Source organism: Betta splendens, chromosome 22, assembly GCF_900634795.4.
Source record: "Betta splendens chromosome 22, fBetSpl5.4, whole genome shotgun sequence".
Lineage (NCBI taxonomy): Eukaryota > Metazoa > Chordata > Actinopteri > Anabantiformes > Osphronemidae > Betta > Betta splendens.
Genome location: NC_040900.2, coordinates 2,244,512 through 2,257,775, shown reverse-complemented (window position 1 = coordinate 2,257,775; position 13,264 = coordinate 2,244,512). Strand labels below are relative to the sequence as shown.

General features: G+C 45.1%; 1 protein-coding gene across 1 annotated transcript in view; it reads left to right on the top strand.

Annotated features, from left to right (window-relative positions):
* LOC114848340 (latent-transforming growth factor beta-binding protein 2-like) overlaps window positions 1-13,264 on the top strand; it is a 55,377-nt gene that overhangs the window by 24,165 nt on the left and 17,948 nt on the right. The window contains exons 7-14 of the mRNA XM_029138763.2: window positions 547-818; window positions 1,766-1,868; window positions 7,678-7,752; window positions 10,280-10,402; window positions 10,492-10,656; window positions 11,582-11,860; window positions 12,702-12,721; window positions 12,890-12,926. Coding sequence (XP_028994596.1) covers window positions 547-818; window positions 1,766-1,868; window positions 7,678-7,752; window positions 10,280-10,402; window positions 10,492-10,656; window positions 11,582-11,860; window positions 12,702-12,721; window positions 12,890-12,926 — 1,074 coding nt within the window. The remainder of the gene's footprint in view (window positions 1-546; window positions 819-1,765; window positions 1,869-7,677; window positions 7,753-10,279; window positions 10,403-10,491; window positions 10,657-11,581; window positions 11,861-12,701; window positions 12,722-12,889; window positions 12,927-13,264) is intronic.

The following is a 13,264-nucleotide window of genomic DNA, read 5'->3' as shown; positions in this document are numbered from 1 at the left end:
TAGGGACAGAGGGTCGGTCTTAGATTATTTAAATTTCACTCTAAAAAACATAAAAAGAAAAAAGGTAATTAAAGTCCAAGTTATAAAAGATATAGGTGTAAACAGTAGAACCCTTTTTCCTGTATGCGTGATTATACAGCACAGGGCCTGGTTCATGTCCCAGATTCTTGAGTCTACTTCTTCTACTTGGATGAGCTTTGTTGGCAGCTCATGAGGAATGATGCTTCCCTCTGTCAGAAGGACAAAGAAAGGCATTTTTCACATTGCAACATCTTCTGAGCAACTCAACAAATCTGGTTCTAGTCTTTAGGTTTATTTGATTTAAACCAGAGAATCCACAACTGTTGTTGTTTTGTAGCATTTTAATAGTGCCAGGAATTTAAGCCTTATAAAAGAACTTGGAAATGAAGCAAGTATGTGCTAAACAAGTCTGTGCGGCCTGTCAGCTGATAGCATTTAATGTCCAAGCAGCATTCAAAATGTGAAGCCATGCTATGAAGTCAAGAGTGAGCCAGGACCCGTCTACCTGTGTCGTTCCTCCCCCAGTTTCTCTTCACCCGTCCTTGGTGAACGTTCACATTCAGCATCCTCCAGAGGCCGAGGTCCAGATCCACCAAGTTGCCCGGGTCCAGCCTGGGCAGAGGCCGGGTCCACCGGAGGGAGCTCACTCTGTCCAGCAGCGCTCCCAGCCTGCCAACGGACGTGAACACACCCACGAGCAGAGCACCAGGCGCCCACACACCAACGGCCACACCAGGCTGCATAACCACCAGAACGGGCCTGTGGGACGGTGCTTTCAGGAAACTGTTGATGGACAGGTATAATGCTACTGAGCAGTACTTTAATTGCATTATGTAAACTGCCATCATCAGATGGTCAAAGCCGCCTGGTGTGTTCTAATCCATAGTTTGCCTTGGAATCAGTGGGAGAAAGTCTGTCCCTCACCTGTCTTATCAAACAGGAAGCTGTGATTTATGTTCAGGGTTTATGAGCTCTGACCACTCTGGTCATCTCATGTTCCACCAGTTCCCCAACAAAGGCATTTTATGAGCAAGGACGACCTCAGAGGCCAAAGGTGTGCTCCCATGTGGCCCTTTTTGTGGCTGCAATAGGGAGACGCTTCGTGGTTTGTCTGGGAGCGTGTGGCACCTACCGCAGATTTATTGTACTTTGCATAGAACCATTTATTCATGTCAGACACGTGCTAGAAGCAAAAGGAAGTTAGGAAACGCAAACAGCTAAGTGACAGTACGTGACACTAATCCAGGGCTTAGAAAAAGCATCTGGTTGCTTGGCCCTGATAAGGCATCATAACTGACATCTTTGAGTTGGGATTATATTTGCCAAACTTCAAGTTTCATAGAGAAAGAGATGAAATAAAATCTCTGGCCACAATTGGTGTGGCGCTAATGTGACCCTCCAGAGGAGGATACAAAAGATTGTGTTTGCAATTTTCCTTCTTCCTGCTTGGCCCGTTTGGTGGGTCCAGAAGAATGTCCCTGTCTGTTTCATAACTCTCTACCGGCCAAACGCTGATAGGAATCTCTCCTCACCATTACCCAAGTGCCTTAATGAAGCACGCCGGGAGGTTCGCAGTTGTTTATGCGCTCCTCCGTCTAACTGGTCTCAGATGTGTCTGGTTCACTCTCTCCTCGCATCTAGGTGTATATGCAGACTTACACAAACAAGCAACAATGCACAAACATGTACCAACTCATTTTCCAAACTTGTTTGTTTGATGTAACACAGATGTCTGTCGTTGCAGTGTGGCAAGCCTCTGCCAGGCCTAACCAAACAGGATGATTGCTGTGGAAGCGTCGGTGCCTCCTGGGGCCTCAACAAGTGCCAGAATTGTCCAACCAAACCGGGTAGGCCTCCTTCACTGAAGATCCTTGCCCTCTGTGCCATTGCGTTATAATAGATTTAATCTATTTCTAATCAGGTTAAATCCTTTTATTATTCTCATGTCGTGCACAGTTGTTGAAAACAAAGAGGGAATTAAACAGCCCAGCCAGAGCTTAGGTTTGGTAACAGGTCTGGTTCTCTGGCAGACAGGGAACACTGAGGCTCACACACTCTGACAACTCAATACATATTTGTAGAATGTTGATATAGCCATGATGTGATTGATCAACATGCTATTAAGGAACATATGAAACAACCTCCAGCATGGTGGCATCTACAGTGCACTTTGCAGGTTCCCTGCCCACAGACATCAACTGCCTGTCAAATGCTCATAGTCTGTTTAATGTCTGACTAGATCTTAATCAGACGCAGACATCGCCCCTGTCTGTCTCCTTCATCTATCATCGATTCCGAGCCAGTTTTCAGCTTCCCGCTTTATCTTCCTCCGTGTGCCAGATGTATGCTCTTCCTAAGTTCCCGGCAGGATCCCTTTTGGCTCCCAGATGTTTTCCTCTGCTCCTTCCTTCCTTCAGAGAGAGACAGAGCAAATATCTAGTTAGCTCATTTTTGTGGTTGTTTTAGGGAACAGCATACTACAGGCCTAGGACCCAGGTCACGTGCAGGCAAAGAAGAAAGGATACAGAGAATTAAGTCCAAATGAAGTCATGTGCTATGCCACAGAAACCTTAGAGGTGCTTTAATAAGATAAATGCCTTGAATTCCAGCAGAGAGTTACAACATTGTTCTGAGTTGAGACACTTGGCTTGACTTTGTAGCAGGAATGATATACAACCTGAAGACTACAGCCCCTGAAACAGGAAGCTGTTCTATTTATTTATCAGTAAATGACTCACAAGGTTTTGCTACGTCATTGTTTTATTACATTTACAGGTGACATCAACAAGGACTCACCTAATGGTGTTCTACAAGCATTCTGGACTATTTATTTGTGTGCGTGTGTGAGTTACAAAGAGGGTTCATGTTATGGAGGCTATAATGTCAGTGTGTCCCATCTCTGTGGGAGGCGAAGTCTTCGGGAGCCAGTGCCTTTAAAGGTCACATGCTGAGCATTGCTGGCCTGTAATGAGATCCAGTTCAGGCAGAATAAACTTTAGCCCTGGACATTCTGGTTCTGATGATGCGCTGGAGTTTTAAAACCTTGTCCTGCAGATCTTCAAAGTTCCACTGTGTTTTTCTTATCAAGTTCATAGCAGACATGTATATGGGCACATTTCTATCAGCGACCCCACTGCTGTGGCCCGAGTCTGACCTGTACTGTATTATTGGCATCACATGGTATGACTGTGCTTGCGGCCCCTCCCTTGCTGTGTGTTTCACAGCTAATTGAATTCCACAAGTCATTTGTCTCCTTTCACTCACTGTGACTGTTCCGGTATCAAGTGCTGGGATGCTTCCCAGTATCTGCCACACCCGCACGAGCTTTGGCTTTCTTTAACTCCGCTGTGTCACTGAGGCCTCCATGATGTCACTGCCTTCATGCTGTCTTTGCCCTGGTTTCTCCTCTACCGTAGGACTTTCCTGAACAGTGGACTCCATCCTTCAGGAGATTCAGATCCCAGAGTCCTTCTCGTCTCCCCACATGAACCCATGCCTTTCACATCTCCCATCAACTACCCTAACATTCAATCTGACATCCTTAGACGGGCTAAAGCCTGAGCTTATTGCTTTTTATTAGCACTGATCAAACATGAAAACATGTTAATAACCAAGAAAATCCAGAGATGCGGAGGGACTCTGCTAGAAGAGGCTGGGGGGACAGACGCAGCAGCTTCTAATGGTGATTTGATGGAGACATCACATATCTTTCACAGCATTTGATTTATTAATATTGACCTAATGTTATTCCATCACAGCTACAGTGATGGAATTCATTAGTGAGCCAGCAGTGTGGCTAATCAGGACTGAGAGACACAACCAATATAAGGAACAAATCCCAAACGGAGCTACATGGAAATGAAACTTGTGTTGCATTTCTTAATTGGATCGAAGCTCAGTTAAGCACGTTTTTATTGGGGATGGAGCGTGGCATGCTGTCCTGTGGAACCGCTCCAGGTGGTCAGTATTGTACTGAGAGTCGTAGATTATAGAGGAATGTGCATCTGTTTTAAATATGTGTTTGGTGCCATCAACATCAAGGAGAAGGACTTTAAGCATAATTGTCAAACTGCAAACAGATATTTAAACTTTTCCTTTATTAGAAACAACCAGAAATGTGTTTTCATTGAACTTTTTGGCATTTGAGTCACACGTGTGATGGGACGGTTCCATTGGAGCAACATGATACAGCTACGACTGCTAATGATTTTTATGGCTCGTAGACTGGCATGGTGTCAGCCGGAGGATGTTGATAATGCATAATAGTCCCATGCGTCTTAACTGATAAAGCGTTTGCTTTAATAGCAGGGAAAAATGCGATATGGACTCTGCCATAATAGCAACGACACTGAGTGCCAGGGAGACGGCAAACCCGCTTTGCTTTCAACTTTTTGGTCCAATCAAGCGTTGGCTCAAAACCCAAGAAGAGATGATTTTGTCATCTTAGAAAGTCCAAAGACCTGAAAGTCTGCATGGAGATTAAAGAGCTCTGTTTGCTCCTGTTTTCTCTTGGCGGCACCAGTTTGTCCCGTTGCGGTACAGTATGTCAGTGAATAAATACCTGGAACACGTCCTTGGCTTCGGTGTGGGTTAATTTCCTATACAGCTCTCCAATGAAATGGAAAGGAAGGCTGTCTCGTGTTGCTGCCCGTGGACAGCATCCATCCCTCCTCCCTTCTGTGTCCCACACACTCTGAGGTTTTCCAGTGGGTCGAGGGGAGAAGCCCAGCACTAAGGTTGCCTCCCAGGCAGGTCCCAGGGGGCGCTGGTGAAAGGCCCTGAGCGCCGTGATTGATGGACCAGGCCTTCCAAACTTTGTCGATCTTTAATAGGCCCCAGACCGGCTGGTCCATGGAGTGAATGTACCAAATTAGCAATTAGAGAATTTTGCACAGCTGAGGAAGCCATTGATGATAAACCCTGTGTCCATTCCCAGCCTCCCGTCCACTTTCTCTTTACTTTCCCTGCTATTTTGCATAAGCTCTCCTTTCATTTGTGTTCCCTCAACAGCGTTGCCCTCTGTGGAGGAAATTTCACTTTCATATTAAGAAGCGACTTAGTGGGTTTATTCAGACTGGATCCAGGACATTGAGACGCTTAAAAGGATTTTGTATTACACTTTCAGGTCAGGGAATTTGAGCAAATATTGCTGAATCGTTGCCAGTGGAATGCCTAACACAACTGAATGGAGGCCGACAATAAATTAGTGAAGGGTGACAAAGTCTTTGTTGAACACGGCTAAATGGATAGACAACAAGTGGAGGTTTCTGTCTGCACCCTCGGTGGATGCAGACCAGTCTGGGTTTCAGTCTTTGTAACCAGGGGTGACACTAATGCTCAGTTTGAGCTCACTCTTGCAAGCCACTGCCTGTGTAACACTATGTTGTCTAAACAAATAGCTGTAGAAACCAGCATGAGAATGGACACATCATTAAATCTTATGAGGAAACTGCGATTCTTATCTTTTTGTATAATAATGAAAATGACACGGTCAAGTAAGCGCTGATTTCCTTCCAGCACAGTAGCCTTGGATTAAGACGCAACACACAACTACTGCGGTTTGTCGAGCCTCGCGCCAAACTTGCAGACTAATTCTTGAATGAGACAAAGCGATTAGAGCTCAGTAGAAAAGCTGTTTTGGGGAGCGCGGCGGTCAACGTGCGCATGCTGAGTTCCAGCAGATGGTTTTCCAACCCCACTGCAAACATAGTGTCCCAAGGGAACAATAAAGGGAACTGACCCACAATAGCAAGAATTTACAGGTCCAGGAAGCACACGAGGAAATGTTGGGAACAACCTGACATATTAGATAACGATTTACCGACCTTTACTGTAAATGCATTTGCTGTCATCTCTCAGCAACGTCTGATTCTTGTTTCATTCAGACTCACGGAGGTTGTTGCTGACTGCTGGTCCTCTCTTCCCTCCTAATAAGCTTTATTTTACCCTCCCACTGGGATTTCCTTGGCATGTGCAAACTTGATCCCATCGCTGCAGGAGGGTGTGCCCACCACCCTACCACAACAGCTCATTACTCAGAAGCCTTGGAGGGGGATTAGAGGGGTGTGGAGGCAGATGAGGAGGTGGGCAGACAGGAACAGGGGCTTCGCTTGACACAGTCCCCCCCGTTTTTTTCTCAGTGTCTCCTTCGTGCTGACCCACTTCTGCTCTGTCAACCCTCAGGTATATACGGTATACTGACCCTGCCCGGTCTAGTCGGTCACAGCAGGACCAAAACACACTTCTGCTTCTAGGACCTCATTCCCCGAGGTTCACACTAGACAGTAACTCCTGGGGAAATGAAACCAAGTCGCTATGTTGGGTTGTTTAACGAGGGAGGTTTTGAAAGGTTGGATGAATTCTGTCTGGGCATTAACGGTGACGGATGACCTTTGATCATGTGATTCTGTCTGGTACCCAGATACTCATTTACATCTTCCAGGGGTCTCCTTCAGTCAGCGCGTACTTGCTTAAGCTTTGCTCACAAGCATTGTGCCCCTTTTCTCCCTTTCCCATGGAAAGCGTTGTGTTTTCTTTGCTGGCGAAGCTACGACCATAGTTTAACGTATGCGTCACATCTGTTTTCAGCCCTTCATCACGCTGGCACCAAGTTCAAAGCTATTCTCTGTTTCTGTACTTCTGGAAGTTTCAAAAACCCATTTGTGTTCGTGATATTGGATAACAAAGTTTGTTTTACGTACTGTATGTCGCCCCGTATTCTTTTGAAGTCTTAGGAGAAAACATTTTCCAGTGCATATATTCAAAAGTGCATCATTGCTTTTGTTACTGTAATTTGACTTGACTGTGAAAGGGAGAAACAGTTAAGCCCATAATAATCACACCATTATTCTTTCCTCACTCATATAAACCCATCACTCCTCGAAAAAAGTCAAAACTTAAATCTTCTTCTTTCAACATGATATGAAATATCAGTATATCATAGCAGGATCTGCAACAAATTATCACCCTGTCTCAGCGAAGAAACCTCTGGAACCTGGAACCCAAACTTTCTCCATATGATAGTCACATTATGCTCTGTGCATTTAATGGGGCGTGCTGGGTGCACACATGACACGATGCTTTCAGGTGTCCGTCGCTGGCAGTGAGGCAGCACGGAGCCTTTAACAGCCACGCTGTGTTATTTACTGCACCTGAACCTCACACCATGGGACTTTTACTGCTTTGGGAGAACGAGCAGGAAACCAGGGACTCGTTTGGGGTCATTCACTTTCATGTAAGCTGTACATTCTACATCATTCTAGGTTTACACAGTCACTGTAAAACACTAACATCTATTTACAGCGTTTGCACCTTGGTTGATGAAGGTCAGGGCTGTCACCCAGGCTCCCCCAATGTCAGCATGACTATCGTTGCACTTCTCTAATGCGTCCCCGCAGATCAGGAAGAATTATCCCAAATATCATTAGCGATGACTTTGGGTGTTTTTGTTACATTCTTTTTGATGGCAGCGCGTCTCGGAGGCCCAGTTTTGGGTCCCCCACGTTTCCTCCCACCAAGACAGTAACATCTGTTGGTTATATGGTCTCTTCCTACGGCCGAGCTCCTCGTCTCCATCTGCAGTGAATGTAGTGCTTTGTGACACAGCTGTTCATCCCAGTGCCTCCTCCTAATGCTATGCTCTCTCTGTGTTTGCAGCATTTGCAGTGATTGCAAATGGCCAGGTTGAGTGTCCCAAAGGCTTCAAACGGATGAACGGCACACACTGTCAAGGTGAGCTGTTACATAATGAGACAAACACATCCTAAAAAGGGTTAATGTCTGCGTTACTATGGAAACCAGGTCAACACTGCAATTAGCCGGTGTGCTCCTGGGCTATGGGATATATACATTATTATTAATGGATACCTACATGCACCACAGAGCAGCAGCATTAGTTTACAGTATCTGAATCGACAAACAGATCCACTTGGATCAAGGCCACAGGAAGGAATGCGGTGTTTGACCTATGAACTGGTGCTGAAAACAAATTGCAGCTTTTCTGAAAATCTACTTGAGCGTTGTCAATCACTTGATTAATGGTTGTGTCATCCTCAGGGCAAAGTTAGTAAAGCCAATAAAATGTGAGTCCAGCAGATACATTTGACTCTATCTGTGACAGGCATCATCCAGCAGTTCAGCAGTTCATCATGTTTTCATGTCTGTACTGTTTTCAGGTAATAACTGTGCTGGGAAACCAATTTAAATTAAATGAAGAGTTAGTATGAAGGATTCATTTATTTTTCAATACTAGCCAACACATGCTGAAATGTGCTCTATTATTCTATTATTTTTTAATGGTTTCAAGATGTTTTTCTCTTTCAGTTCCAAAAATCAGTGATGATAAATACCAGCACTGCACTATATTATTTGGCGTTTTAGCGTTTGTGTGCGTTTCAGCTGCTGCATTATTCCAAAATTTACATATATTTAATTCAAATCTCAGAAATCTCTTTTCTGAGCTGCATTGTGTCCATTTTAATTAGAACAGAGAGGAGCTGCTTCTATCCTGTGATAGATCAGATTTTCTGATTTCTACACTGAGCCCTGTGGTCAGCAACAACTTTACCACAACAGAGCTGAATTCAGAAATTACTTATCTTCAGAAGCTGGACTTGCTGAATCGGCCACTTGTTACTGGGCCGAGATGAAAGGCCCACACAGATTCACGTGCAGACTGTGTTGTGGGTGGTACACTGGTGCTGGGAGCAGGTCATATTACTCATTCATCACCTCAGGGAAGAAGGAAGTCTCACATAACTCCTTTGACATTTTGGGTAATCTTAGTATGAACTACAAACCATTTTAAAACTCTGACATTTAACACGTGTGAGCTGCACTATTCCTCAGGACAACAGGTTGAGACCCTGACATTTCACCAGGAATGTGTCTGTTTAAAGTTGCACTTGCTACTAAATGTGAATTCACTATCCTCAAAATGCATTTCTTTCTGCACATGTATTGTCCAGTTTGAGACATCATCTGTACGAATCTTCAAACAATAAAAAGACAAGCTGTCAGTGAAAATGAGCGAGTAAAAATTAGATGTTGAGATTAGTGCTGGTCAGGACAGGGTGTTGTAAAAGTCAGATTCAATCCCAATCAGCCCACCAGTAGACTGTAACAATAGCACTAATCTGGGCCTCAACTGGACCATAGACTAAAGACCACATGTGATGCACGCTGAGCCCGATGCTGACCTGAACTCTGACTAGACGGCGAGTTCCTCAGTAAACCCTACTTCAGTGTCATTTCTTTGTAGCTCTTGTAATGATAAGCAGGCACAGACACAACATCGGTGGTCTGCTTCATCGTCTTTGCCTCATCCCTCCTCGTCCAAACAGGTTGCCTTTGTTAACAGAGGCACAGACGTGTTTATTTTGTCAGGTCATAAATGTTGGTGGCTTTTGTCAGCATACGACCAAGTTCAGCTTTAGAACAAGTGACTGTAAAGGAGTAAGAGTGGAAAAAGAACTGGATAAACAAAGGGGCAAACGCAAAGACAGAAAGAAGTGCACAATAAAAGGAGCACGGAGGCATTCCCTGGATTTACTTCAGTCCAAGGAATTTATCAGCCTCAGTCCCTATAAGCTCACTTTTTCCAGCAGGAAGCAAAATAACAAAACAAGAGCAGATTAATTAGAATTGGGAAAATCTGTGGTGGCAGGCTGTCAGGTTCCAGTCGTCAAAGCAATGGGAAAAGACCTAATGATGTACTCTTTGTTTAACATGGTAGAACAACAAACGTTGCCTGGTCTCAGTGTGATTGCATGACTAAGTGCCTGAAGTATGTCCCCCTACGCTGCTGACTGGCACAGTAACTGGCTAGCTTGTCTCGATTTGGCTTAGTGACTCACAAGCTGTTGGAGCAACCAGCAAAGTCCACTTAAATATTACTTTGTGACTAAAGGGGCCTAATTAAGACATGCTGCAATTTCCTCCCAGGTCTGTTCGACTGCTACGCTTTGAAGGGGAAATTATTTAGGTTTGTTCCATTTAGCAGTGGTCAACTCTGTTGAGCATGTAGTGTTTGTCTGTCACCGCCTTCCAGGAGCCCGGCTTCTGAGGACATGATGTATAGTAATATAATGTGTCACTGTTCAAGGCGTGAATGGCTCCTTACAGGTACGTCATCTCTGCTAGTTTGCAGAAACCTCCTCATGAAATGCAACACACGCTAAAGCTCATCGGCTCAACGCTAAGCTTCACTGGGAGGTAAACGTAGCAGCGTTCTGTAGATGACATGCTTCCTGCTTCACAGACATTAACGAGTGCCTGCTGCCTGGGATCTGTAAGAACGCTGACTGTGTCAACGCCAAAGGAAGCTACAGGTGCACATGTAGACCAGGCTTCATGCTGGATGCTGCCAGGAGTCACTGCGTGTGTGAGTGGTGCTTCTTTCTCTGTAAAACACCCCCCAGTGGTATTTGACGTGTTGTGAACCGCATTCATGGCATCGACTTCCCTTTTCAGCTGACAAGGCGGTGTCTGACCAGAAAGCCCCGTGCTACCGCTCCGTGTCAGCAGCCTCATGCTCTCTGCCTCTTCATCATCACATCACCAAGCAGATCTGTTGCTGCAGCCGAGTGGGCAAAGCCTGGGGCCCCGGGTGCGATCGCTGTCCTCTGCCAGATTCAGGTAGAGTTATGTTCACCGGCACATGTTGGGCTTCGTCCCTTATCTTGATTTCCGTCTGTTATTGAGCATATTGGAAAATCATTTGCGGAACTAAGCACTTCTGCAGATACTGTAGTAAATGTCACACATAATCGAATGAATTGAGAGCAGTTGTAATGAAAGCTTAGACAACAAATAATGTAACCTTCAGTCCCAGTGCTGCTCTCTGCCCGGCAGTTCAAAACAACCCACTCGTTTGAAGTGGAAAGGGACCAAAAACACAACAGTTTTCATATTTTGGAGGCTACGCAAAAGTGTGTTCTCACTCCAGCCCTCAGAGAGAAACCTCACCACTGAGCGCCGAAGCTCCTCAGCAGAAATGAAGGGCTTGGCCAAGTGAAACATGGGAAGCAGTTGTCATCTTCTTTTATTCATACCGACGTAATCTTCAAAGTCTCTGGGAGAACCGGGCTGGTTTTATGGAGAGCCTCTTCTGGCCAGTGATTCATTCAGGTTGCTGTATCAGATATCACAGATGCAGACCTCTGCAGTGATCAGCCAGGACTGATAGTACACAGCCACACAGTGTCCGATTATGTCCAACACTGGCCTTTGTACGGCCGTGGAAGCTGTTAGCGCCGTGTTCTGCACGAATCAGCCAGACCCCGAACATGTGACTCAGACAAGACTCTCTTGCCTCAGTTACTGCGCTACATCATCCAGTAGCGTATCACTAGCTTTTATTAGCCACATATCTGTCATCACTCATATCTCTATTCCAGCATACTTTGGCATAGAGTTGCTGCTTTCAGGTCAGGTGGAGGACAGTGCTTCACTGTAATGGAGTCACCGCTGCTGAGAGACAAAGATGCCTTTTACTGTATCTGATTGACCAGTCCAACACACTGAGCAGCTTACACAGGCGCTGTTTACTGTCCACCCACAGACCACTTCAAGGAGATCTGCCCAGCTGGCCACGGATACACCTACCTGCGCTCTGACGTGCAGATTTCCCTCAGGCAGCTGGAGGAAGAGGATCTGCAGAGCACAGGACTTTCATGGGACGAGCAGAGCCCTGCATATCCTCAGCCCTCCCTGCTGCCCAGTGGGCCACACCCCCCTCCATATCCAGAGTATCCTGAGACACCTCGAGCACCCCTTTACCCTCTGACCCCTCAACATCCTCTGTTTCCACTTCAGCCAGCCAGAGAGGCACCTGGAGAAGGTGAGGAAGTCTTTGGTACAGGACAAGAAATGAGTGCAGCCACTTTCAGCTTGGTAGTTTACTGTAAACAGCACAAATATGAGCAGTTGTTGCTGCTGAATGTTTTTCTTCATATTTTGTGCTTAAGCCTCAGATTTATCAAACACCACTAAATGTTTTCACCCAACCCATGGCATAAACAATACGCAGCAGCTGAGCGCTTGCACAATAAGATTTCTTTCCACAGGATGTAAATGGATTAGCCTTTTTTTGTAAGAATCCAAACATCAACAGGATGTTTTAAGCTCCACAAATAAATGTTTGATCCAGAACCGAACGTATTCAGAGGAGCTTTCATTCTCACCATCCATCAAAGTCAAGCCCCTGTGAGAATCGCAGCAACAGACGAGTGGCTGCACTAAGTCCTCCGCTTGTGAGTGACTTTATTGGAACAGACGCGACGTTTTGATTTATTTCTGGAGACAAATATGTAAATATTTTGGACTTTTTCATCTTTATTATCAGAGATATCGATTTCTTGTCTGCCTTTGCATTTTCCATTAGACTTGAGCACAACCTTTGTGTTTGGCCCAGAGGATAAATATGTCGTGAGCTTTGTTTTGGAGGCCTCCAAAGTTGCGTAAAGAGAGCGTGGTTTTCATGTGCACTGGAATTCGTCTTGCACATTGTTTTCTGTTTTCCCTCTTCAGTTCTGGGTCATGATGGATGAGTACGCAGCTGTGCGTGGTCTTATCACAGTGTCATGTTTATCTGTGTACTGTTTATTGTTGTTTGATGCTTAATACTATGAACATATTGACACTTTTTGCTACTGTTTCCTCTTCTTTCTCTCTCGTGGCAGTTGAGGAAATTCCAGGCCCGGTGAGTTTTCCCTCCCTGTCAGCATCTTGGCACATGACTTTGAAATGTTTATCTTAGAGCAACGTGCTCTAACTTTCTCAGTTGGAGGTTTTGTTATGATTATACAACTTGTTGAGAAGACATTTTGCTGAATACACTCACCTAATTAGCATTTTGCTTGTTTTCCAGCCAGATGTTGTGACTGAGTCGCCATTGAAATATCCAGGTACAGTATTTCTCCTGGTTTTTCATGCACAGATAACAAAACACTACTTGCTCCGCCTCAACAGAGTTGTCATGTTTTTAATGCCCATTGTGGTTTGACAGTGGTGGCAGCCTCAGTCCCTGTCTGCTTTACCCTCATGCCAGTAAAAACAGTAAAGTAAAGTAAAGAGTAAAGTTTGAACTCTGGCTACATTCAATGAATCTGCATGATTTATTTTGATTATTTTGTGGTTTTAATCTGGAAAATAAACCATTATTTTTATGCAGCTGCCCAGTGGTGACAGCTAGGGTGGGAAAAGAGGCCGTGTGTGTGTGTGTGTGTGTGTGTGTGTGTGTGTG